Source organism: Impatiens glandulifera, chromosome 5 (assembly GCF_907164915.1).
Source record: "Impatiens glandulifera chromosome 5, dImpGla2.1, whole genome shotgun sequence".
In the NCBI taxonomy this organism is placed as follows: Eukaryota; Viridiplantae; Streptophyta; class Magnoliopsida; order Ericales; family Balsaminaceae; genus Impatiens; species Impatiens glandulifera.
This window is the reverse complement of record NC_061866.1, coordinates 47,455,938-47,482,981: the sequence shown is the minus strand read 5'-3', so window position 1 is coordinate 47,482,981 and position 27,044 is coordinate 47,455,938. Positions and strand designations below refer to the sequence as shown.

At 32.7% G+C, this 27,044-nt stretch overlaps 1 protein-coding gene and 1 non-coding gene across 4 annotated transcripts in view; one reads left to right on the top strand and one right to left on the bottom strand.

Annotated features, from left to right (window-relative positions):
* Nucleotides 1-25,527, bottom strand: part of LOC124938756 (probable LRR receptor-like serine/threonine-protein kinase At1g56130) — a 31,504-nt gene extending 5,977 nt beyond the window's left edge. The window contains exons 1-24 of one of the 3 annotated variants that reach the window (XM_047479257.1): nucleotides 25,228-25,522; nucleotides 23,969-24,164; nucleotides 23,584-23,655; nucleotides 23,339-23,410; nucleotides 23,166-23,237; nucleotides 22,596-22,667; nucleotides 21,750-21,821; nucleotides 21,576-21,647; nucleotides 21,340-21,411; nucleotides 21,189-21,260; nucleotides 21,046-21,117; nucleotides 20,867-20,938; nucleotides 20,718-20,783; nucleotides 19,405-19,470; nucleotides 19,280-19,324; nucleotides 18,618-18,682; nucleotides 17,738-18,114; nucleotides 17,367-17,562; nucleotides 17,134-17,298; nucleotides 16,891-17,009; nucleotides 16,519-16,729; nucleotides 16,184-16,418; nucleotides 15,961-16,111; nucleotides 15,242-15,888 (exon numbers count right to left, since the gene is read on the bottom strand). In XM_047479257.1, coding sequence (XP_047335213.1) covers nucleotides 15,502-15,888; nucleotides 15,961-16,111; nucleotides 16,184-16,418; nucleotides 16,519-16,729; nucleotides 16,891-17,009; nucleotides 17,134-17,298; nucleotides 17,367-17,562; nucleotides 17,738-18,114; nucleotides 18,618-18,682; nucleotides 19,280-19,324; nucleotides 19,405-19,470; nucleotides 20,718-20,783; nucleotides 20,867-20,938; nucleotides 21,046-21,117; nucleotides 21,189-21,260; nucleotides 21,340-21,411; nucleotides 21,576-21,647; nucleotides 21,750-21,821; nucleotides 22,596-22,667; nucleotides 23,166-23,237; nucleotides 23,339-23,410; nucleotides 23,584-23,655; nucleotides 23,969-24,164; nucleotides 25,228-25,357 — 3,129 coding nt within the window. In that variant the 5' untranslated portion in view covers nucleotides 25,358-25,522 and the 3' untranslated portion in view covers nucleotides 15,242-15,501. Of the gene's footprint in view, nucleotides 1-29; nucleotides 407-906; nucleotides 972-1,591; nucleotides 1,637-1,749; nucleotides 1,816-3,594; nucleotides 3,661-3,742; nucleotides 3,815-3,921; nucleotides 3,994-4,064; nucleotides 4,137-4,215; nucleotides 4,288-4,451; nucleotides 4,524-4,625; nucleotides 4,698-5,499; nucleotides 5,572-6,063; nucleotides 6,136-6,236; nucleotides 6,309-6,429; nucleotides 6,502-6,800; nucleotides 6,997-8,686; nucleotides 8,930-15,241; nucleotides 15,889-15,960; nucleotides 16,112-16,183; nucleotides 16,419-16,518; nucleotides 16,730-16,890; nucleotides 17,010-17,133; nucleotides 17,299-17,366; nucleotides 17,563-17,737; nucleotides 18,115-18,617; nucleotides 18,683-19,279; nucleotides 19,325-19,404; nucleotides 19,471-20,717; nucleotides 20,784-20,866; nucleotides 20,939-21,045; nucleotides 21,118-21,188; nucleotides 21,261-21,339; nucleotides 21,412-21,575; nucleotides 21,648-21,749; nucleotides 21,822-22,595; nucleotides 22,668-23,165; nucleotides 23,238-23,338; nucleotides 23,411-23,583; nucleotides 23,656-23,968; nucleotides 24,165-25,227 lie in introns of those variants that run through there. The other 2 variants (XM_047479258.1, XM_047479259.1) reach the window with 2 other exon arrangements.
* Nucleotides 18,215-18,288, top strand: TRNAR-UCG. Its single transcript has one exon. It is a non-coding gene; the product is annotated as a tRNA-Arg (tRNA).
* Nucleotides 25,528-27,044: the final 1,517 nt, after the last annotated feature.

Genomic DNA, 27,044 nt, shown 5'->3' with positions numbered 1-27,044 from the left:
ATAATGCCTAAAATCATTTAATAAGTTACCTGGATATATATATCAAAAACACGCCTTCCAAGACTTTGCCACCTAGACTGCTCATTAGATATTTCTATTTCTGCAAACTGGAGGCTGACAGTATAGTTTCCATTCTCGAGACCTAATCCGTAGTATCTGAGAGATCCAGGAGATTTTCTGGCTGTTTGGAACAACTCGGAGTCTAAACTATTGAACTGAGACGTAGAGCCTGCTGTAACTAGTGGGTTATTGTTCTCTGCAAAGCGCCCGGCATTACTCACAGCCCACCGGCTTGTGCTGGTAGTAAAATATGTGGCTGGTCCAAGATTCTCATTTTCCCTCTCAAATTGAATACCAGTAGAAGAGGTAATTGGAGGACCACCACACTTAATTGCAAAGCTGGAATCTGTTCATGAGCAAGAAAGAAGACTATGATACTCAACTCATAATTGCTCTCTCTCTCAGAACCAAGTATTGCTTGTTTTAATAGATAAATTGGAACAAACAACACCGCATAGCGCAGTGGATTAGTGCGTCTGGCTTCGGATCAGAGGTCGTGGGTTTGACTCCCACTCTGGTCTATATTTTTTACCATTTTCAAAAATAAAATTTTAACTAGATGTCTCTCTTTCTCTATACATGTCTTTTGTGACAGCAAACCAAATCAGGATCCACAACAAATTATATAAAACATTTTTGTAAATGGTAAGCAAGGCTGAAACCCTTGACCTTGCACTCTACCGTTGAGATAATCGAGCCTTCAACAAATTATATGAAAGGATAAGTTCATCAAATCATGGTAGAATCATATATAGGCTTTTCTAATCCAATCACTTCCAACTTCAACATGCAAAGATGTTGAATTCTCATGTATAGATTAACACATAGATCGTACATTGAACTTACATGTAGGTGAATTGCGACCACAAGGAAAGTTCTTCTGAAGACAATTTAGACCTGAAGGCAAACCACTGAAACAAACAACTGTTCATGTCAATTACAACATTCCATATTGTTTAAGAAAGCATGCAGCATCAAATGTTTGAACATCCAAGATCTTATTCCGATAGAACTTCATCTATATTTTCCAAAATCAACCACAGTGTAGAATTGTATAATTGCAATAAGTCAAAGGATGATCAAACATTAAATTTATGGAAAGAATATTTAATGAGAAAGCATCTGAAAGAAAAGGTGTGACCATCATGTGTAAATATCAAATTAGTCTCATTCCAAATAACACCTTTGCCTTTCCAAGAGACATTAACTCCACGTGGATGGAGTTGTGTCTTCCCTAAAAGAAAGGTTTATTAATACTTCTAGAAAGGTATTTTATCATTCATTTAGTTCTTCCTCTATTGCCTATAATTTGTAGCTTCTTTGGAACAGTTAATCAAACCAATTTATGAAGAAATCCCCTTTCTCTTCCAATATATTCAATTAAGCTGTCATTCAACTTTACTGCAAATGAGTCAAATCAAGTGTATGCAAAATTATCAAGGAACAGGCTCTTCATTCAAAAAGTGAAAAAGGAAGATAGTAACACACTGTGTGAACACAAATATCTAGAGCATGAGGCATAGAGAATTACATGTTGTCCGAGCTTCCAATAGTGAAGTTATTGGCAACTAAATTACTGGTAAATGTACACAAGATAATGCAACATCAGATTAGAAAGTACTTATATCAAATATCAGACTTGTTAGATAAAATTACAAGAAAGTAGTGACAATATTTAATTATACATACATCTGCAGATTGTTGTCACTTATCCAAGTAGGAAATGACCCTGATAGTTCATTGTAAGACAGATCTCTGCATGCAATAGAAATGTGAGAAATCTTTCCATAGCCAATAAACCCAGAAAAATGTATATTAACACGTAACTAACATTTCTTCAATGCATTCTGAATACCTTTAATTAAAGTCCAATACTTTCACTCCATATTTATCACTATTTTTTAAGGTAAACATGAAAGTGTAGGAAGAAGTAAAGATTGGGAAACAAATGTTGATCGGACAGGTTTTAAAAAGGGTGCTAAACAAACTAAAGTTTGGAGCCTAGATCCTACCCAGATTGTAAGTGACAATCAGTGGGCAATCACAATTGCCCCAAAATCATGTTCACCACAATCAAACTATACATGTTCAGATTGATAAACATCTTATGAGTGAGAAAATTGAAAACAAATTCATCATGCTCAACTACGTTCCATCAAGGCAACAAGCACCTCGTATTCTAAACAAGACACTATTTTGGTGTGCCTTAACCAAGCTAAGCTCGGCCCTTGGTTTGGAGAATATAGGCTTAATTTGTATACCTGATTTTATTCCTAAAAATTGCAGAAGATTGTTGCTCTTTCTAGTTGTGAAGCAGAGTATGTTGCTGTGACAGAGGCTGCTAAGTAGATGACGTAGTTACAATCCTTTTTGCTAGAATTGGGTCAAGACTACGAGGAACTGTTTTGCGATGCGACAGTCAGAGTGCCATTCATTTGACAAATAATCATGTTTATCATGGAAGAACGAAGCATATACATGTTCGTTATCATTTCATCCAGTCAGCTTTAGAAGATGTAGTATTAGATTTTGATAAGATTCTCAGAAATGAGAATCCAGCTGATATGTTGACGAAAACTGTGACAAATGAGAAACTTAATTTGTGTGCAACTTCAGTTGGTCTTCTTCGTTAAGACACCGGATGAAAAACCACTACCGAAGGAGAGATGATGAAGTTAGTCTCCAAGTGGGAGATTGTTGAGTTATGAAGCCTACACTTATAATAAACTATACATTGTTAATTAGAGTTTATTGGGTTTGTATTTGGTTTTGGCCTGACCAAGAGTTAGTTAGGTTTATTACCTGAATGTTTACCCTATAAATATGTGATTATTAAGGGTTTACAAGTGAAAATACAGAATTCTAGAGAGATAAAGTGTGAGGCAAAAACTCTGTATTCTTTTTTCTTCTTAATAATGAAATCTGGTGGTGGCTGAAGTGGACGTAGTTCAATTTGAGTGAACCACTATAAATCTGTGTCTTCTTGTGTTCTTACTTGCATTTTTACAGATTATTTCAAGCTAGTCGAATTGAGAGATATAAATCCTAACAACAATTGTATATATAGGTGTGACATATATCATGGAAATTATTTGAAAGACAACAACATATTAATACAAAATGATTGTATTGTTGGTAACAAGTGATCACCCTATATGCCTATATAACAAAAATCAAGCCTAATCCTATTAGACATCATAACTTTATGATTTTAGAAGTGGGTTTGTTTCTAAAAGAAACAAGAAGTATGACACACAAGACTAACACTATTTTTACAATTCTGAGGAAATTACCATTGGCTCATTTCAAGTAGTAGTGACTAAATGTTAAACTCAAAAGAAAAAGTGGCACTGACAAATTACTAGCATAAATTTGTATATATGATGCCAAAATATCAACAAGTTACTGCCATCTTTGAAATAAAATAAAACATATTAAGAGTGGTGGCAAAAGAATTTTTGAACTGATAGAACTTTAACTGATGGAAAAAAATATTACATGATCCAAGTACAAGTTCATTGAAGATGTACTTACACATTGAGGAGAGATTGGCTTTTTTGTGAAGGGACAGAACCAATCAGTTTGTTATTCCCAAGATACCTAACCAAAAAGTTGTTAGAGGCTTCATCGCATTGAAAGCAACGTTGGACTAAAATAAAAACGATCAAGTGAGGATTATTACAAGAAGGAGAGAGAGCTCAAGTTGAACACTGCTTCTGGAATCCCTCCGGTTAAGTTATTGAAACTCAGATCGCTGCAAAATTGAGACAGGTATCCATGTTAGAGATGGGAATATGTGCTAGAAAATTATGAGAAAAAGAATGGTCTTAACAGTATTTAAAAGATAAGAAGACATCTTACAGAGTTGACAAACTTAAAAACCCTCCCATAAAGCTTGGTATAGATCCTGAAATATTGTTGTTTCTCAGAATTCTGCAAAGATACACCTCTATATTAGAGAAGGAAATGAAACTTCGACAATTTAATAAGCTACAGTTCCTTACAAGGTTTTCAGAGAAGTCATGTTCTGGATAAAAGTTAGTTGTGAGCTCCCCGTGGATAAGTCACTTATTCGTCTGCAAATAGTAAAGATATTCTTTAGAAGATAAATACTTTATTACAAAATGAAAGGCACACATAGCTGTAAAAACTCACAAGCTCTCCATCAAGGTTAATTTGGAAAATGTTGATGGAATTGGACCCTGGAAAGAATTCCCCTGAAACCTCCTGCAAAATAATTATCTTTGACTGAGTACCATCATTTATAATGGCAAACGTTCAGCCACATCTGAACTATAGAAGATAGCAGTAGATGTTGAAGTTCAAGAATGAGATAAAGAGATAGAACACCATTATTTCAATGCATAGAAGAGAAAACTTGGTATGCTTACAATTCTGTTAACTTAGTCCAACCCCCAATGAAATCAGGTATGTTGCCTGTGAAGTTATTATCTGATGCCCACCTGCAAGGGCCAAATGTTACTCAGTAAGAATTTCAGGTGGTTTGTGTTATAGAATCCCATAAAGGAAAAAATAAATAAACAAATGGTCTTGAGAGCTCTTACACAGTATGCAGATTCTGTAGAGCAGCAAAACTTGCAGGTATAGGACCACTAGCTCCACAACTATCCATATACCTGTCAAGGTGTGCGATGTTCATCAACGACATGTGTTCTTATAATGAAGAAAACAGTGCACTTTTTACAAAGAAGGATCAACAACAAAATGGACAACAGGTAGAAAATATCCAGAGAGCAACTGGAATGCAAAGTAGCTCTCCCTTTTTTTCTAAAGGGATATTAGTACATACAAATTAAGTGACCTAGACATTAGTTTGTCAATCTTCCCAGAAAAAACTGAAAAGTTCAATCTTCAGCACTATGGTTGAGGTTAACAAGGGAACTTTAGTTTTGTATGCAGGAGACATATTATGGATATTCTTGATGAGCTTAAAATCCTATAGATATGAGTAGATCTCTTTTTTCACCTTATCTTTTGTCTCCTGCTTCTTTTTCTTTGGGTGGATTTTGTCACCCATTCAACTTTTTCCTTTACCTACTTTTTCTGTTATGTTTTCTTGTTGTCTTTCCTATTTGTCGTTTCCGGAATGACATTTATGAAATAATCATTATTTCAAAAAAAGTAACTAAATTGGTTAGGGTAGAGATAAAAACTGTCTCTAACAGGAGATATATGTGCTCAATATTGCTTAGTGCAATCATGTGTTAGGACATGAGTAATAATATCATCAGCATGAAAGATGTACATAAGGTGATAGGCATGAAAATTTTCCAGTTTAAAACACATTTGTTCTAGGATACCATGTGTTATACAATTCACCAAGTACATCTACCTCCAACTAGAATCAGAAGTGTTCCAATAAAATATGACTACCCTAACAAATAAAGAAAGAAAATAACATTGATATGTAACACTTACAATTGTTCTAATTTCTGTAAGTTACCAATTGTAGATGGCAATGGACCAGAGAATTTATTTGAAGAAAAATACCTGAATGATCAGGGAAGACAATTGTAAATTATTAAATGCATCATATATACTTAGATTAGAACTTCCTCAAAAGTAAAAAACAGAGTAAAGAAGAAATAAGACAGTGGAATACAAACTGCTTAATTTGTTGTGTGATTGAAAGAAATTAAAGTATTTGATGATCCACACTAGATAAGTTGGATAACAGAGATATATATGGATAGCCATGTGCTCTATATGAGACCATATGCATGGTATCCGGCAAACTGTATAACAGTAATTAAGAAAATGGAATATTTCCATCATCACGTTCCTTGGTATAATCTCTTTAAGAGAACATATGCATGGTATCCGGCCAACTCTATAACAGATTAAGAAAATGGAATATTTCTATCATATCGCTCCTTGGCCTTTTTATAGGTTACAGTATCGGTAGTTCTACATTAGTATAATACTTTAAGAGAAGAAAATCTGTCCAATATCACTTTGGAAATAGACGGAAAAAAAACATACAATAATCTTAAATCTGTAAGCAATCCTAGTTCCTTTGGTATCTCCCCAGTAAATGCATTAATACCAAGTGACCTGAGAAAAGATTTATGGAACCGTCAAACACAGAAAAGAAGTGTATTAGGATAAAAACTATTCATCATGTAAGGGAGATAAAACCGAAAAATGCATCTTACATGTACTGCATTCGAGTCAGATTTCCAATAGCTGGGGAAATAGGACCTGAGAGTATATTCTGCGCAATGTCCCTGCCACAGATAAAAATGTATTTCAGCATTATGGATCATTTTGCAAATCCAATCAAACCAAAATAATAATAATAAAATGGATTCTGCTAAAAAAAATTAGTTCAACAATGAAAAGACTTACAAGAAAGTGAGGAAAGTAAGAGTCCATAACGCATCTGGGATTGTTCCTGCAGCATTTACTGCATTTACTCTTCTGTGATTGACATTTAGAATAAAGATTCTTAGAAAAATAAAATAACAACAACAAAAGTGCTTAAGATTATGAAAAATAAGAATTGAAAAAGGATTAGAATCTTCTGCAGATGCTTATTGTGTAACTAGTTTAAGTAAAACAAAATTAAAGGATTATTTGAAGACAAAGTGACAAACATACAATTAGCTAGCTAGAAGTCTTAGAGAATCACAATTGAACTGAAATAGAGTAACGATTGCCAATACGATCATCAAAAGATAGAGCAAAATGGCGCGAAGAAAAGTGGAGGGGGAACTAACAATTGAGTAATATGACAAGTAGCGTTGTTGTTGAAGGTACAGTCGCATTTGATGCCTGGATTGTACGATGGATTATTGAAGAGGGAGCTTGAATCGGTGGCAACTCCAGTGCATGGGTCTCCGATTACGTTCCATTGACCGCCCGTCGACGGAAATGATATTCCCCATTGTTGGAATATGGTGTTCAAGACAGCAACTGAAAAAAGAAAATCCTAAATTTAAAATTTGTAAATTAATCAATTTCTAATTTACTTTTCTTTTTTTTTTCTATTTATATATTATTTTTTAAATAATCACATTGAAAACTCAAGTAATACATTAGTTTATTTGCTCGACCAATATAATTTTACAAATTTTATTTTGAAGAATGACTCGGTCAGAAATTTTGAAAAAGGAATAAGTTGGAAATGACTTACTACTTTGATACGAATAAAAATTTCTCTTTACTCTTTATAAATTTTTTTTTAATTAATAATATATTGTCAAAGTGATTCTTTCTCTGATGTAACATTAATAAATAAATAAAAAAAATAATATAATTAAATTAATTATTAATTACCAAATAGATCAAAACTTTAATTGAAACTAAGAATTATTTAGAAAATTGAATGATAAATTAATTATTTATAAATAATAAATTAACTGCATTACCATCTCTAAAACAAAATCTAATATATATATATATATAATGATACTTAATTTTTAAAGTGTCTGGATTGTCGGGTCGAGAGTTGTGGTTAATTTGGATACTTGGGTCGGATTGTGGGTTGACCCGTCTTTAAATTTAAAACGATTAAAAATAAAATTAAAAATGCTAGATGTATGTTTCGAACTTGCAACCTAACAAAACAAATACAACTCTTTAACCAACTAGGTTACAAAGACTTTATATTTTAAATTCAACACCAAATTTGATAAACGCGGGACGTTTTAATATTAATATAAGTTCAACTTTTTAACTAACTAATCTATATATATATATATATATATATATATATATATATATATATATATATATATATATATATATATATAAAATGATTCTTGATTTTAAAGTGTCCGGATTGTCGAGTCGAGAGCTGTGGTTATTTGGATACTTGGGTCGGATTGTAGGTTGACCCGCCTTTAAATTTAAAACGGTTAAAAATAAAATAAAAAAATGTTAAGAGGTATGTTTCGAACTTGCAACCTAACAAAAACAAGTACAACATTTTACCAACTAGGCTACAAAGACTTTATATTTTTAAATTCTACACTAAATTTGATGAACGCTGAACGTTTTAACATTAATATAAATTCAATTTTTTAACTAACTAATATATATATATATATATATATAATGATGTTGAGTAAATGGATACTTGGGTCGGATTGTGGGTTGACCCACCCATAAACTTAAAACGATTAAAAATAAAATTAAAAATGTTATCCGTAATTTTTTTTCACGATTTTTTATATTATTAATCGTGGCTAAATGCTAATTGGTATAATTTAATGAAAATTAGTTATATCCCCCAAATACTCCATGACAATTGGATCCACTATTAAATTTTAATTTTTTATTGTTAAAATAAAAATAAAATATTTTATAAATATGATTTATTTTGATTTTAAACAAACTACTCTATGTCTTTGCAAATACATGAGTAATAATATATAAAACTGTGAAAAAAATATTACGGTAAAAATATTTATGAGCGAGTCAATCCACGATCCGACTTAAATATCAATTTATTCTTATGTATCCGAATACTTTTTAATAAACTCCTAAACGTGAATTAGAAAATTATGCAATAAATCTGACGATTCCACCGTCATACTTTTTCGAGATAATTGAACTGGATGATTAGAATCAAAACTATTTAGAGAGAGAGAGAAATAATTACCTTCAGAAGGATCTGTAGTAGCTTTTGAAGTTCGATTCTGAGCTCGAGCAATTCCGAAGAATAATAAGAAGAAGAAGAGCAAGAGGCGAAATGGATTATGAATTATTGGAGATCTCGCCATCAATTCTTACTTTTAACACTACTAGATAGATCAAATGTATGTATTAGCTACTCCGACGTCCTTTATTGGCCGCCGTCGTGAGCTCGATGCTCCTTTTCAGCTCAGAGGAGGAATTGTGACTTTTCCTCATTGACTAATTTAATATTTGCTGCTTTTCATCTTTTTATATATATATATATATATATGTGGTCTTATTTAAAAGACAATGAATAGTTGTGATTTTAAGTGAGCGAAAATTCTATTTTTTTTTTTTTTAAAAAGAGTTACAAATGTATTAATGTATAATAAAATAAAAATATAATAATATGAAAATATACCTATTTTAGTTTTTTAATTAATAAAATAAGTAATTTCTCTTTTTACACTAGCTTTCCATCTTAAAAAAAAAAAAAAAAAAATTAATATTAATGATACAAAATATATAAATATATATAGGAGGCCTAACCAAAAAAAGACTAAATTGGAATTTTACCATATGAATCATATGAATTTAGTTAAAAAAGAAATGTCTCAAAACAAATTGTGTATGGTGAACATGTTTTCTTTATAACTTTATATGTATAATTTTTTTTCTCAAATTAATTTTTTTAATTTTCTTTCTTTAACCTTTTACATTTATATATTTCTCTATAATTTTGTACACGATCTGACGATCAATTATCAGGTGGGCATAATTTTGTACACGATCAATTACCAGATGGGGGTCGTTGGGGAGTCTCTGCATAAAGTGGTATGATCTTAAAGATAATTCTTCGACACCAATTCATTATTTTGCTGATTTATAGAAAGAGACTGACGACACGTGATAGAATTCGAAAATATATGAATATACCTTATGATAATTGTTTAATCTGTATTGGAAATGAGAAAAATATAAATCATTTATTTGAGAAATGCTCATTTGTATCTATATTTTGGTCTAATATTGCAAAAAATATAAATATCTCTAACTTCTAAGAACATGGAATGAGATAAAAAAAAAAATGATAATAATAAAAGGGAAGAGAGACAACTTCTACACAAATTTTGTTGAAATGCTTTTATGAAGCACTGATCTACAATATATGGAGAGAAGGAAATACAAGAATTTATAGTATAATGCGCAAATGACTAGAGAAAGTCTAAAAATATTTAATTACAGACGGGAATGCACTAATTCATATTTGTAGAGGAATTTAGACAAATAAAGAAAATTAGAGCTTAAACCAAAGATGAAATATCTCTTATGAAATAGTCACTAGCAAAATCAGATTCAAAATAGGCATTTTTGTTTGTTCTAAATTTCTTTGTTATTTGTAATTTCGGTTTGTTGTTTATTTCTTTGTCAAAACTAGCTTGTTTAGGTTTGATTTTAACTCTCGAATTATTCTCCCACTTTTTGGTTTTGTAATAAAATAACACTAAGCTGTTTTCCAAAAAAAAAATTACACGAAGGGAAGGGAAGGGAAGGAAAAACAGAACAAGTCACTTCACTATTAAAACTTGACTCATTTAGATTCTCATCTATTCAGCTTTATAAACAGGTTAGAGACCATATGCATGATATCCAGTCAAATATACTATACAACAGTAATTAAGAAACTGGAATGTTTCCATTATCTGACTCAGTTTTTTTATAGGTGCGAGTATATGTAGTTCTACATTAATATATTCTCTTAAGAAAGGTTTTAGGGTCTAATATCACTCTGGAAAAAGGAGATGCGAAAAACATACAGGGATCTTAAATCATTGAGATTTCCTAGTTCATTTGGTATCTCCCTAGACAATGCATTCACACCAAGAGACCTGAGAAGAGATTTATGGAACCTTAAAAAAGAAAAGAAGTATACTATGATAAACTATTCATAATGTAAGGAAAATAAAAACACAAAAATGTACCTTACCAGTACTGCGCAAAACGAGTCAGATTGTCAAATGCCAATAGATGGGGAAAGAGGACTTAGAGTAATTTTTGTCAGCATTATGCATCATTTTGCAAATCCAAACAAAAATAATAATAAAAAAAAGATTATACTAGTCTACGAGTTTAAATCTACTGTGGGTATCTCAACTTAAGGACATTGCTCAACTCAACTAAATTTACTTGTTGAGGAAGATAAGAATCCATAACTCATTTGGGATTACTCCTCTAGCATCTAATGCATATCCTATCTGAAGAACATGTCGTCGACAAGATCAACCAGAGATGCGGCGGCAATAAAGATTGGGAGAGAAGGGAATGTGACGCTCTCATGTCTATTAATCACGAAGAGTAATTACTCGGTGTGGGCATTGAAGATGCTGGATAAACTTACAAGCACAAGGAGTGTGGGAAGTCGTGATGCTCGACGAGGTCGACGGACAGAATGATAGAATGACTCTTGTCGCCATCTATCATGCGCTCCCTAAGGATGTCCTTCTCATGGTGGCCAAGAAGGATTCTGTCAATATAGCGTGGGAGACGCTAAAAATAATGCAGGTTGGAGTGGAGAGTTAATGAGGCAAAAGTGCAAACCTTGAAGACACACTTTGAGGCGATTCTCATGAAGAATGGGAAATCAGTGGATGATTTCTCCATTAAATTGACATCCATCGTGACTAGTATCCGCTCGTTGGGAGAGGAGGTGGAAGAGATCTCCGTCGTCAAGAAATTCCTTAGAGTCGTACCATAAACATACATGCAGATCGTTACCGCAATCAAGCAATTTGGCGGTGACCTCAAGAATATGACCATCGAGGAGATCGTCGGTCGTCTCAAAGTCCAAGAGGAGAGACTTCATGGCTATAGAGACCAAGAGGAGGAGCACATATTGCTCACACGTGATGAATGAATTTCACGAATGAAGAAAAATGGAGAAGCAACTGAAAGGTGGTTTCAACTAGTCGACCTTTCAAATTCAAGAATAAGTGGTTGACTAGAGATGGTTTTATCTCGAATGTGGAAGGGTGGGTGAGGGAGGTCATGTTTAGCACCCCATCCTCTAGACTATTTATTAAGTTTAAAAATCTATGAAAGATGCTAAAAAGTTGGTTTGTGGGAGATCGTGCATTATTTTGCTCCAAGATTGAGGTTCTAAGTCGTGAAATTTTATTAATTGATGGTGCGTAGAAAGTTCGTGATCTCCATTACGCAAATTTCTACACTAATTCATCTAGTGAGCGAGTTGATTGAACTATGTAAAGAGGAGGAAATTTGGGTGAGACAACGTAGTAGAGAGATTTGGTTGCGGGAATGTGATAAGAACACCAAGTGTTTTCATGGCATTTCTAAAATACAAGCGAGAAATAACGTTATTAACTCGATATCCATTGACCAACTATATCTTATAGTATTTTTTCAATTTTACAAATATTTGTTTCAAAACTATTTAGGGTTAGATCAAAGCTAAATAACATCAGTTGTGCATCTATAAATGCAAATGAGAAGTGTATGTTGGAAGCTCCTTGCTTTATCGAGAAGATGGAGGCGGCAATAATGAATTGTGGAAGCGACGGTGATATTTTTTTTAAAGGCTTGGGAGTTCCTTAAGGCTGATGTTATGACAGTTATGAATCACTTTTACATATATTCATCTTTTGAAAAAGTTGGAATTATACATTGTCCTAATTCGTAAGGCAGTCAGTACTATCGACGTGAATAATTTATGACCCATCAGTTTGGTTACATCATTTTATAAAATTATCTCGAAATGTTTGGCAAACAAAATGCGTAGAATTTTAGGTACAATTATCTATGACAAACAGATGGCTTTTATCAAAAGCCGTCAAATTTTTGATACGGCACTAATCGTCAATGAGTGTATTGATTTGGCTAACTCTAGAGGCGATAAATGTGTTTTTTGTCAAACTCAATATCGAGAAAGCAAATGATCATTTTAATTAGGAGTCATTTTTTATATTATGGGCATGAGGATAAATGGATTGGATGGATTATATTTTGCGTATTAACTGCGAAATTATCTGTTTTCGTAAATGGGAGTTCTCATGGTTTCTTTGAAAGTTCAAGGGGTTTAAGACAAAGGGACCCTCTTTCCCCTTTCTTATTTGTTATTGTCATGGAAGACCTCTCTAGAATGATATCGTTTGCTGAGAATTTAGGTTTGTTTTGTGAGGTGGAGTACAGTGCGAGACGATTTATGTTCTCTATGTCTCATTTATTATTTGTATATAACACTCTTTGAATGATTCAGGCTAATAAGAGAAATATCAAGCACCTTCGTGATATTTTTTGGTTATTTGAAGTGTGTCCGAGACTACGTGTTAATTTCGGTAAGTCTAGTATCTTCTTCTGTAATTCAGTTTCGTCTAGGAGAAAGATTAGATTGACATGTATTCTATGATTTAAAATTGGAACTTTTCCGTTTACGTATCTCAGGTTCCCTCTATGGGCTAAACCTAGCTCCAAAGCTTTTTTGGACCCGATCATTAGTAAGATGGAGATGAAGTTTCTCATATGGAAAAGTAAGATGATTTTTAAGGGAGGTCGTTTAGTTCTTATCAAGAGCGTTCATTTTTCAATATCAACTTATATTATGTCTTTATTTGTCTTCCAAAATCTGTGGTCGTGAAGATGGAGAGAATTATGTGTAAATTTTAAGGGATCGTCTAATTCCTTATTTTCTCATTTAGTGAGTTGAGATAAGGTTAAATTAATAAAAGAGTAGGAGGTTTGAGAATTTGCGATCTTGTTTCTTTTAATAAAGTCTTATTATCCAAATGGTGTAGTAGATTTGCATTTGAGCAAGATATTATTTTGGCTAAATTGATTAAATGTAAATATGGTCATGATAAGTTTGGTTGGTTCACCAAAAATTCTTATAGACCCGTGGGTTGCAACATTTGGTGTGGTATTTATGTCATGTGGAAGGTTTATTAGGAACATTCGATTTTTATTGTGGGTGATGGAAGTTCAATTAGTTTTTGGGACGACAATTGGTGTGGTGGTAAATGTTTGACAAAGGTTTTCCCCGAGCTTGCTTATATTTTTATTTGTCGAGATTCATCGGTCAAAGATATGTTTGACATTCAGTCTAGTGCTTTTGCTAACTGTATCAGATATAGAAGAAGATTGAATAGTGAGAAAAACATGTTCAATGATAGACTTTTGTTCATGGTTAGAAATGAGGGGTTAAACCCATTTTTTCGGGATTATATGCAGTGGCGTGATTTGAATAACTTTTATGTGGGACATTGTTACATTTTGTTCAATAAAGTTAGTCAGATTGATCTTTGTTGGAAAAATTTATGGGAGTCTAACTGCCTAAGATGCCTACCAATATCTTTTTTTTTTTAGTTTTATTCACGGTGGAATCCCACTGACGATAGATGTATGCATAATTATTGTGAGTAATTGTTGTATATGCTACAAAGAGGTTGAGACAACTTCACATTTACTTTTACATTGTCACGTTATTGCAAGTATATGGAGTCTTTTGTGGAATTTGACTGAAATACAATGGGTTATGCCGAAAACTGTTAGTGACTATTGAGAGACATTGATTGAGGCGACTAAAAATGCGAGACTTAGAAGATGGGTCTCTATCATTATAATTTTCTGGTGGATTATCTGGTTGGAAAAAAAATCGGAAAATTTTTAACATCGAAAGTAAGTCGTTAATGATTATTCATAATGTAATGTCATTATCATGACGATGTCGGAGATTAGATCTGAAAAAAAAAGTTTAATTTATTTAAAATAGATATTTGATTAATTTGTGTAACTTAACCCGAATAAGAAAGTTTGATTTATTTAAAATTAGTTATGAACAAAGTTTTGGAGTTTGTTTGATTTGAATTATTTAATGATTAAAAATTAATAATTTAAAATTATTTGTATTAAATTTTATAAAAATTAATAAAATGTAGTTTAATATTTTATTAATGAGGAGATAAATAATATTGTTTTGAAAAACATCAAAAACAAGTCCTAACCTATTTGCTTATATGGTGTAAAAATATTAATATGTATTTAAAAAAATGTAATATTGTAATTGACGTGGGTTGTTATTGTTTAAAAAGTAAGGCAATTAGGTCATATATTAATTTTATTAATTAAGAAAAGTCAATGAAAATCCAGTCCTATCATTTTCTACATACATCAGGGCCCTTCATTTAAATAAAGTCTTATCCTCCTGCAAAATTCATCATGGCCCTTCATTTAAATTCCTTAACAAGCAAACAATATTAAGGCAAATGAAAATTAAGAAAAGTCAGTTCTTAAATAGTTTATTTGATTTAAGTTGTTTTCTTTTAAATAATTCAATTGTTTGAAAGAAAACAAACTTTGAATAAATGAATTCTTTGAATTAAATAACTACTTAAAACTAAACTAATATTTTAGCAATGAAGCTACCATTTTCAAATTTGAAAAGTCCAACTTCAAATTATAATCCAATTAATTTGAAAAAAAAATAGATTTATTCAGTTTTTTAACATTGAAACTTAATTAATTCCGTACATAAAATTCAATATTGTCATGTCTATCAAACATTGTCTCAATAATAAGTTCACTTTAAACAAAAATGTAAGCAATACTATTTTTCATTGTGTCTGTACTTGAAATATCCTCATTCCACATATAGATTATTATCACAACAAAGCTTTAACACAAATTCTAACTAGAAGAAACACAATAATAATAAGGCAACACAAACACAATAATAATAAGGCAACACAAACATACATAAACATGATAATTTTAAAATTAGCGTAATATCTATCTTCCCTCGCCAATGATGCTGTCAAGGGAAGATTGATGGCCAATTGGGGACCTTTCTATAGAAGTTCCGAAGTCTGCGCTTGATGAGGTGGCGGTGTAGTGACTATTATTGCCAGTTTTCAAGTCGGAATCATTGCTCATGAAAGTGGTAGTGTCACTGAACTTCCAGTCAGTCAGATAGCCAGGCCGTGAGCTTGCTGAACCAACTTCTATGTCTCCAGAAAGCATTGCCACTACACGAGACATGGGTGGTCTCATTGTTGGAGAAGTCTGAGTGCAGAGTAGAGCCACCCCAATTAATCGCTTTACTTCTTCTTCGTTGAAATCTGACATCTTTTCATCTACCAGCTCAACTTCCGCATTGTTTTCATGCAGATTCCAAGCCTGCATTTATAGAACAAAAAGAAATTCAAATATGTTGGAGATAATTCAAAATTTGAAAATGATGAGACATACCCATTCTAGAAGGTACATCTTGTCTGTATCCAAACTTGTGTCAGAGTTTGGTCTTCCAGCGACAATCTCCAAGGCCACCACACCAAAACCAAACACATCAGCTTTCTCTGTAAGGTGCCCACGCATAGCATACTCTGGTGCGAGATACCCACTGCAAAACCAGGAAAAGATTAAGTGTTTAATTTTAGACTTCAGGGAGCAGCTTAACTGAAAGAGGTCTTACATAGTCCCTGCAACACGGGTGCTTATATGGGTCTTCTTATCATCGTACAGTTTAGCCAAACCAAAGTCAGATATCTTGGGAATAAGATTGGAGTCGAGCAAAATATTACTGGCCTTCACATCTCTATGCACAATTCGTAGCCGAGATTCCTCATGAAGGTAAGTTAATCCCCTAGCTACGCCCAAGCATATATCAAAACGAGTGGGCCAATCAAGAATGAAACCAGCCTTTTCACCTGCACGGGCATGGCCAAGCACATTCATGTTCACATTCCCTGTATTATTTAAATTTGCGATTCTAAAGCAGGAAGAACTCTTAAGTTAACTTATGTGTACCAAATAGTGCTTGGTCGAGACTCTTGTTTTCTAGAAACTCATAAACAAGCAGTCTTTTTTCTCCTTCAAGACAGCAACCATACAGTTTGACAAGATTACGGTGCTGCACTGCAGATATTGTAGCTATCTCTGCTACAAACTGACTTTTTCCTTGGTGGGATGCAACAGACAATTGCTTAACAGCAACTACCCGTCCATCACTGAGTGATCCCTGTTGAGACGAAAGAACAAATTAATAAACAAAAGAATTGCATTAATTGTTTTATGCATCTTGGTCATTATCGCATAAAAGGTAAGGGTAATAGGGTATGTTTTATTTTTATGGTTCATTTTAGTTTTATTTTGTGTTTCTTCAATTACATGGTAGATTACCTTGAAAACCGGTCCAAAGCCACCCTCCCCAAGCTTGTTCGTAGAAGAAAAATCACCTGTTGCAGCTCTCAGCTCACTGTAACTGAACATGAACGGTTTCGTCTCCATTCCCAAGAACTCTGCAAATATACACAAAGAACAAGTGAGTAAAACTTCTTGAAGATTTCATTTTTTCTCCTCACTGACCAGAAAGAAGCTAAAAGAACAGAGGCAAGTTAGGTAATCAGGTTAACAACACTGTACCTTCATCATCAATGTTCTGTAATCTTTTTTTCCTTTGAATATAGAAATATATAGCAAACAAAGATGCCAAGATTACAACTCCAACAGAAACAACAACTCCCGCAATCAAGCCTGTATTGTTCTTCTTAGAGCTTGGAGGCTTGTTACTTACAGTGGGAACAAAGTCTGTAGAAATGTTTAAGAAGTCATGTATTGCATCTCGATAATTTAAAAGATCTGTATCAAAAGAATACCTGGGGTGGCACTGATTGCTGAGATCAAGGGACCGTATGTACCTTGTGCGGGTATACAACAGGTCCCTTTACCAGCCCAAAACAGATGGATCTCAAGATAGTTTTCAAACACATTAGCAGTAAATTTTCTTTCATGGGCTCGAGTTGCCCCACCTGCCGCTTTCACTATATCAAAATCCTTAAGTTCTAGTTGTCCCTGAAAAAATTACGTGAACACTACATTAGGGAATTCTTGAAAGCAGTCCCTCTAAGGCTATATAAATGAGTTGCATTGCCATGATACCTCTTGTATCCACAATTGCATTATTTGAAAAACAAAATCAAAGCATGAAATATTCACACATAAGGCCTAAAATCATTTAATAAGTTACCTGGATATATATATCAAAAACACGCCTTCCAAGACTTTGCCACCTAGACTGCTCATTAGATATTTCTATTTCTGCAAACTGGAGGCTGACAGTATAGTTTCCATTCTCGAGACCTAATCCGTAGTATCTGAGAGATCCAGGAGATTTTCTGGCTGTTTGGAACAACTCTGAGTCTAAACTATTGAACTGAGACGTAGAGCCTGCTGTAAATAGTGGGTTATTGTTCTCTGCAAAGCGCCCGGCATTACTCACAGCCCACCGGCTTGTGCTGGTAGTAAAATATGTGGCTGGTCCAAGAGTCTCATTTTCCCTCTCAAATTGAATACCAGTAGAAGAGGTAATTGGAGGACCACCACACTTGATTGCAAAGCTGGAATCTGTTCATGAGCAAGAAAGAAGACTATGATACTCAACTCATAATTGCTCTCTCTCAGAACCAAGTATTGCTTGTTTTAATAGATAAATTGGAACAAACAAGACCGCATAGCGCAGTGGATTAGCGCGTCTGACTTCGGATCAGAAGGTCGTGGGTTCGACTCCCACTGTGGTCGTTATTTTTGACCATTTTCAAAACAAAAAAATATTTTAACTAGATGTCTGTCTTTCTCTATACATGTCTTTTGTGACAGCAAACCAAATCAGGATCCACAACAAATTATATAAAACATTTTTTTTAATGGTAAGCAAGGCTGAAACCCGTGACCTTGCGCTCTACCGTTGAGATAATCGAGCCTTCAACAAATTATATGAAAGGATAAGTTCATCAAATCATGGTAGAATCATATATAGACTTTTCTAATCCAATCACTTCCAACTTCAACATGCAAAGATGTTGAATTCTCATGTATAGATTAACACATAGATCGTACATTGAACTTACATGTAGGTGAATTGCGACCACAAGGAAAGTTCTTCTGAAGACAATTTAGACCTGAAGGCAAACCACTGAAACAAACAACTGTTCATTCCATATTGTTTAAGAAAGCATGCAGCATCAAATGTTTGAACATCCAAGATCATATTCCGATAGAATCTATATTTTCCAAAATCAACCAGTGTAGAATTGTATAAATGCAATAAGTCAAAGGATGATCAAACATAAATTTATGGAAAGAATATTTAATGAGAAAGCATCTGAAAGAAAAGGTGTGACCATCATGTGTAAATATCAAATTAGTCTCATTCCAAATAACACCTTTGCCTTTCCAAGAGACATTAACTCCAAGTGGATGGAGTTGTGTCTTCCCTAAAAGAAAGGTTTATTAATACTTCTAGGAAGGTATTTTATCATTCATTTAGTTCTTCCTCTATTGCCTATAATTTGTAGGTTCCTTTGTAACAGTTAATCAAACCAATTTATGGAAATCTCCTTTCTCTTCCAATATATTCAATTAAGCTGTCATTCAACTTTACTGCAAATGAGTCAAATCAAGTGTATGCAAAATTATCAAGGAACAGGCTCTTCATTCAAAAAGTGAAAAAGGAAGATAGTAACACACTGTGTGAACACAAATATATAGAGCGTGAGGCATAGAGAATTACCTGTTGTCCGAGCTTCCAATAGTGAAGTTATTGGCAACTAAATTACTGGGAAATATGCACAAGATAATGGAACATCAGACTTGTTAGATAAAATTAAAAGAAAGTACTTATTTAACTATACATACATCTGCAGATTGTTGTCACTTATCCAAGTAGGAAATGACCCTGATAGTTCATTGTAAGACAGATCTCTGCATGCAATAGAAATGTGAGAAATCTTTCCAAAGCCAATAAAAACAGAAAAATATATCTTAACATGTAACTAGCACTTTCTTCAATGCATTCTGAATACCTTTAATTAAAGTCCAATACTTTCACTCCATATTTATCACTATTTTTTAAGGTAAACATGAAAGTGTAGGAAGAGGTAAAGATTGGGAAACAAATGTTGATAGGACAGGTTTTCCTTGTGTCAGAAGATCGACTTCCATGGGGAAATTTTATGACATGGAAAAAGGCAAATATTTGCTACCACAAAGTAGTTCAGCAGTTGATTTTAGATATTTATGAAAAAAAATTATTTAAAAAGGGTGCTACACAAACTAAAGTTTGGAGCCATAGATCCTACCCAGATTGTAAGTGACAATCAGTGGGCAATCACAATTGCCCAAAAATCATGTTCACCACAATCAAACTATACATGTTCAGATTGATAGACATCTTAAGAGTGAGAAAATTGAAAACAAATCCATCATGCTCAACTATGTTCCATCAAGGCAACAAGCACCTCGTATTCTAAACAAGGCACTATTTTGGTGTGCCTTAACCAAGCTAAGCTCGGCCCTTGGTTTGGAGAACCTAGACTTAATTTGTATACCTGATTTTAATTCCTATATATATTAGAATGAACAATGAGAGATTTAACAAATCCTAATTAATCTTGATTGAGAAAAATTGAAAAACAAATTTTATAATTGTATATATAGGTGTGACCTATTATGAGAATATTAACAAGGAATTTTATTCTCATTCAGTTATGATATATCATGGAAATTATTTGAAAGACAACAACATATTAATACAAAATGATTGTATTGTTGGTAACAAGTGATCACGCTATATGCCTAATATAACAAAAATCAAGCCTAATCCTATTAGACATCATAACTTTATGATTTTGGAAGTGGATTTGTTTCTAAAAGAAACAAGAAGTATGACGCACAAGACTAACACAATTTTTACAATTCTGAGGAAATTACCAGTGGCTCATTTCAAGTAGTAGTGACTACATGTTAAACTCAAAAAAAAAAGTGGCACTGACAAATTACTAGCATAAATTTGTATATATGATGCAAAATATCAACAAGTTACTGCCATCTTTGAAATAAAATAAAACGTCTTAAGAGTGGTGGCAAAAGAATTTTTGAACTGATAGAACTTAACTGATTGAAAAAAAAATTACATGATCCAAGTACAAGATCATTGAAGATGTACTTACACATTGAGGAGAGATTGGCTTTTTTGTGAAGGGACAGAACCAATCAGTTTGTTATTCCCAAGATACCTAACCAAAAAGTTGTTAGAGGCTTCATCGCATTGAAAGCAAAGTTGGACTAAAATAAAAACGATCAAAGTGAGGATTATTACAAGAAGGAGAGAGAGCTCAAATTGAACACTGCCGCTGGAATCCCTCCGGTTAAGTTATTGAAACTCAGATCGCTGCAAAATTGAGACAAGTATCCATGTTAGAGATGGGAATATGTGCTAGAAAATAATGAGAAAAAGAATGGTCTTAACAGTATTTAAAAGATAAGAAGACATCTTACAGAGTTGACAAACTTAAAAATCCTCCCATAAAGCTTGGTATAGATCCTGAAATATTGTTGTTTCTCAGAATTCTGCAAAGATACACCTCTATATTAGAGAAGGAAATGAAACTTCGACAATTTAATAAGCTACAGTTCCTTACAAGGTTTTCAGAGAAGTCATGTTCTGGATAAAAGTTAGTTGTGAGCTCCCCGTGGATAAGTCACTTATTCGTCTGCAAATAGTAAAGATATTCTTTAGAAGATAAATACTTTATTACAAAATGAAAGGCACGCATAGCTGTAAAAACTTACAAGCTCTCCATCAAGGTTAAGTTGGAAAATGTTGATGGAATTGGACCCTGGAAAGAATTCCCCTGAAACCTCCTGCAAAATAATTATCTTTGACTGAGTACCATCATTTATAATGGCAAACGTTCAGCCACATCTGAACTATAGAAGATAGCAGTAGATGTTGAAGTTCAAGAATGAGATAAAGAGATAGAACACCATTATTTCAATGCATAGAAGAGAAAACTTGGTATGCTTACAATTCTGTTAACTTAGTCCAACCCCCAATGAAATCAGGTATGTTGCCTGTGAAGTTATTATCTGATGCCCACCTGCAAGGGCCAAATGTTACTCAGTAAGAATTTCAGGTGGTTTGTGTTATAGAATCCCATAAAGGAAAAAATAAATAAACAAATGGTCTTGAGAGCTCTTACACAGTATGCAGATTCTGTAGAGCAGCAAAACTTGCAGGTATAGGACCACTAGCTCCACAACTATCCATATACCTGTCAAGGTGTGCGATGTTCATCAACGACATGTGTTCTTATAATGAAGAAAACAGTCCACTTTTTACAAAGAAGGATCAACAACAAAATGGACAACAGGTAGAAAATATCCAGAGAGCAACTGGAATGCAAAGTAGCTCTCCCTTTTTTTCTAAAGGGATATTAGTACATACAAATTAAGTGACCTAGACATTAGTTTGTCAATCTTCAGCACTATGGTTGAGGTTAACAAGGGAACTTTGGTTTTGTATGCAGGAGACATATTATGGATATTCTTGACGAGCTTAAAATCCTATAGATATGAGTAGATCTCTTTTTTCACTTTATCTTTTGTCTCCTGCTTCTTTTTCTTTGGGTGGATTTTGTCACCCATTCAACTTTTTCCTTTACCTACTTTTTCTGTTATGTTTTCTTGTTGTCTTTCCTATTTGTCGTTTCCTCAACGACATTTATGAAATAATCATTATTTCAAAAAAAGTAACTAAATTGGTTAGGGTAGAGATAAAAACTGTCTCTAACAGGAGATATATGTGCTCAATATTGCTTAGTGCAATCATGTGTTAGGACATGAGTAATAATATCATCAGCATGAAAGATGTACATAAGGTGATAGGCATGAAAATTTTCCAGTTTAAAACACATTTGTTCTAGGATACCATGTGTTATACAATTCACCAAGTACATCTACCTCCAACTAGAATCAGAAGTGTTCCAATAAAAGATGACTGCCCTAACAAATAAAGAAAGAAAATAACATTGATATGTAACACTTACAATTGTTCTAATTTCCGTAAGTTACCAATTGTAGATGGCAATGGACCAGAGAAGTTATTTGAAGAAAAAGACCTGAATGATCAGGGAAGACAACTGTAAATTATTAAATGCATCATATATACTTAGATTAGAACTTTCTCAAAAGTAAAAAACAGAGTAACGAAGAAATAAGACAGTGGAATACAAAAGGGCTTAATTTGTTGTGTGATTGAAAGAAATTAAGTATTTGATGATTCACACTAGATAAGTTGGATAACAGAGATATATATGGATAGCCAAGTGTTATATAAGAGTCCATATGCATGGTATCCGGCAAACTGTATAACAGTAATTAAGAAAATGGAATATTTCCATCATCACGTTCCTTGGTATAATCTCTTTAAGAGAACATATGCATTGTATCCGGCCAACTCTATAACAGATTAAGAAAATGGAATATTTCTATCATCCCTTTTTATAGGTTACAGTATCGGTAGTTCTACATTAGTATAATCTCTTTATGGTCCCTTGCTTTAAGAGAAGAAAAATTGTCTAATATCACTCTGGAAATAGACGGAAAAAAAAACATACAATGATCTTAAATCTGTAAGCAATCCTAGTTCCTCTGGTAACTCCCCAGACAATGCATTAATACCAAGGGACCTGAGAAAAGATTTATGGAATCGTCAAACACAGAAAAGAAGTGTATTAGGATAAAAACTATTCATCAAGTAAGGGAGATAAAACCGAAAAATGCATCTTACATGTACTGCATTCGAGTCAGATTTCCAATAGCTGGGGAAATAGGACCTGAGAGTATATTCTGCCCAATGTCCCTGCCACAGATAAAAATGTATTTCAGCATTATGGATCATTTTGCAAATCCAATCAAACCAAAATAATAATAATAATAAAATGGATTCTGCTGGTCTACAAGTTTAAATCAATTGTGAGTATCTCAACCTACTCAACTCTACTAAAAAATTAGTTCAACAATGAAAAGACTTACAAGTTGGTGAGGAAAGTAAGAGTCCATAACGCATCTGGAATTGGTCCTGCAGCATCTACTGCATATACTCTTCTGTGATTGACAATTAGAGTAAAGCTTCTTAGAAAAATAAAATAACAAGAACAAAAGTGCTTAAGATTATGAAAAATAGGAATTGAAAAGGATTAGAATCTCCTCCCGATGCTTATTGTGTAGCTAGTTTAAGAAAAACAAAATTAAAGGATTATTTGAAAACAAAGTGACAAACATCCAATTAGCTAGCAGTCTTACAGATCCAGTACTAAACTGTAGAATCACAATTGAACTGAAATAGAGTAACGATTGCCAATACGATCATCAAAAGATAGAGCAAAATGGCGCGAAGTAAAGTGGAGGAGGAACTAACATTCGAGTAATATGACAAATAGAGTTGTTGTTGAAGGAACAGTCGCATTTGATGCCTGGATTGTACGCCCCATTGCCGTCGAGGGAGACTGAATCGATGGCAGCTCCAGTGCATGGGTTTCCGCTTACGTTCCATGGACCAGAAGTGCCTGGAAATGATACTCCCCATTGTTGGAATATGGTGTTCAAGGCAGCAACTGAAAAAAGAAAAAATCACAAATTTAATTTGTAAGTTAATCAGTTTCTAATTTACTTTTTTCAATCAAAATTTTATTTTATTATATATAATTTTTTTTATTAATTTTGTAAATAACTCGAATAATAAAATGAGCTTATATGCTCAATCAAATTAGTCGTTCAAATTTTATTTTGAGAACTATTGGGAATAAATTTAAATAGGGAAAAATGTTAGAATGACAGTAGTCTAACTTTTTCTTTCAACCAATAACATGATGTAAATAATTTTTTTAGTTTTCTCGAAATCAATTATTAACTACCATATAAATAAAACTCAAAACTCTTAATTGAAATTAGAAATAATTTAGAGAATTGAATGGATTTAAATTAATAAACAATTTTTATTTATTTATAAATATTAAGTAAATAATAAGTTAACTGTATTTAAAATTATTAAGAATTTTATATAATTTAGAAATTAGTTATGATCAACACAATGATGAACTAATAATTTATGAAATGACCTAATAATTGTCTTAATTAAGTAGATGACTAGTGCCTAATAAAAATTGTGCAAATGACCCCTCGCTATTATCCAAACAAAATATCCCGTTTCACGCGACGACATACTCGTCAGTCGTCACACAGGGTTTTGTCACGTGACGCAACAACGCATCATTACGAGGTTACGAGGATATTTTCGTCCGTAAAATAGAAAACGCAACAACGCATGATTATGAGGTTACGAGGATATTTTCGTCCGTAAAATAGAAAAGGACCATTTGCACAAAAGCCTGACAACCCACCGGTGAGGCAATCATTAAGGTCATCCATCAAATTTCCCAAAACAAATAGTCCCAAATTTTACAATTGGATTCTCTATTAAATTTTATTTTTTTATTAATAAAATAAAAATAATAAATACCAGATAAATATGATTTATTTTGATTTTAAACAAATAAGCTATAAATTAAAAAAAGTATGCAATCGATCTGACGGTTACGCCATCATACTCTTTCGAAATTATCGAACTGGAAGATTAGAATCAAAACTATTTAGAGAGAGAGAGAGAGAAATAATCACCTTCAGCAGGATCTGTAGTAGCGTTTGACGTTTGACTCTGAGCTCGAGCAATTCCGAAGACGAAAACGAAGAACAAGAAGAAGAAGAACAGGAGCCGCAACGGATCATGAATTATCGAAGATCTCGCCATCAATTCTTACTTTTAACACTACTAGAAGTCTAGATCGATCGATCAGCTACTCCGACGTCCTCTTATCGGCCGCCACCGCCGTAAGCTCTGTTTCCTTTTCAGCTCAGAGGAGGAATGATGACTTTTCGCTCATTGACTAATTTAAGATCCGCTCTTCATCCTTTTTATATATATATATATATATATATATATATATATATATATGAAGCCTACCGAACAAGACTACAGTGGAATTTATTTTACGAAATGAATAAAAATAAATAAAAAGTCTCAAGTGGCAGTCCTTGTGGTGGGACCCTGAGTTTTTTATGCCCATGAGTGAATAAATGAATGGAAATAAATTATATTATTAAATAAACTGTTATAATATCATATTAATAGTCTAATTTTAATAATAATTAATTAATTAATGAGTGTAAATTTTAAAATAGAAAAACTATATATATGTGAATGAGGAAAGGGACGAAGACTTTTACCAAAGGCCAAGTCTTGGTGGCTTTATCATGACCATGACCAGATCCATTTGAGTGCACAAAATATGATTACACTTCTTGCCCTTTTAATTAGTTTTAGGGTTTACTTGATTTTTTATATTGCATAATTTCATTTGAAATATAAGTAGAACATAAACTGCAATAATTATATTACCAACTTAAATTTACAAATTATATTATTTTAAATAGTTACACAAAAAACGAAAATAAAATTTAAAGAGTAACATATAATTTTTTTTAGTTTTTCAAGTTTGAGAGGAAATAACGTAATCAATCTTATTTATGAAAAAATAATAAATTTTTTCTTTCTTTATCCTTTATTATTTTTCTATTACGGTAACACATCATTTTTTCTTCATTTCATCTCCCAAATTTCCTCCCTTATCACTACTCAGCTTGATTTCAATTAGAAAATGAATTTAATAAATTAATATCCACATAATCTACAATAATATTAAGATATTTTATTTATTTCAGTGTTATTTAAATATTAAAATTAGTAATAAAAGACAATCTTATTAATTAATTTCAGAAATATATTTAATATAATAAAATCAATATTTTAATTATTTTGTCTCATAACTCATTGGTACATGATTTGAAATCAAAACAGTACACAGATAATTAATTTTCAAAAAAATAGTATTATAAATCATAAAAGCGAATGATAAGTTTTTCAAATTAAAAAAAAAAAAATTGGATTTATTTGAAATGCGAAAGATTATTAATTTTTTAAAATAATTTGAAATTGAGTTATAAACAGCTGTAAAATGCATTTATTGCCGTAATTAATACGGATCCTCAATTTTCTCCATTCGTCCAACCCCATATTTATGATTATAAATATCCATTTTAATATTATCACATTCACAATCAATTCATCATCGGTATTATTGCAAGAAAATCCAAAACATAATTGCAGACATATCTTTTTATCCTATATATAATGTCACACACTCGTATAGGAGTGGACCATCTGAAGACTATTTTTTAGTTGAAGAGACTTTTTTTTTTTTTAGAACGCTGAGTTCCGCTGACACACTTAATAAAGCACAAAACTTGGAGGATATCCACCTCTTGTTGCCGTTAGACTAGAAGAGGGGACGACTTGGGTTGGGTTTTGTAAAATTGGATTTACAATGAAATATTTGGAACTAAGTTGAGTTTGAATGAAATAATGTTATTAAAATTGT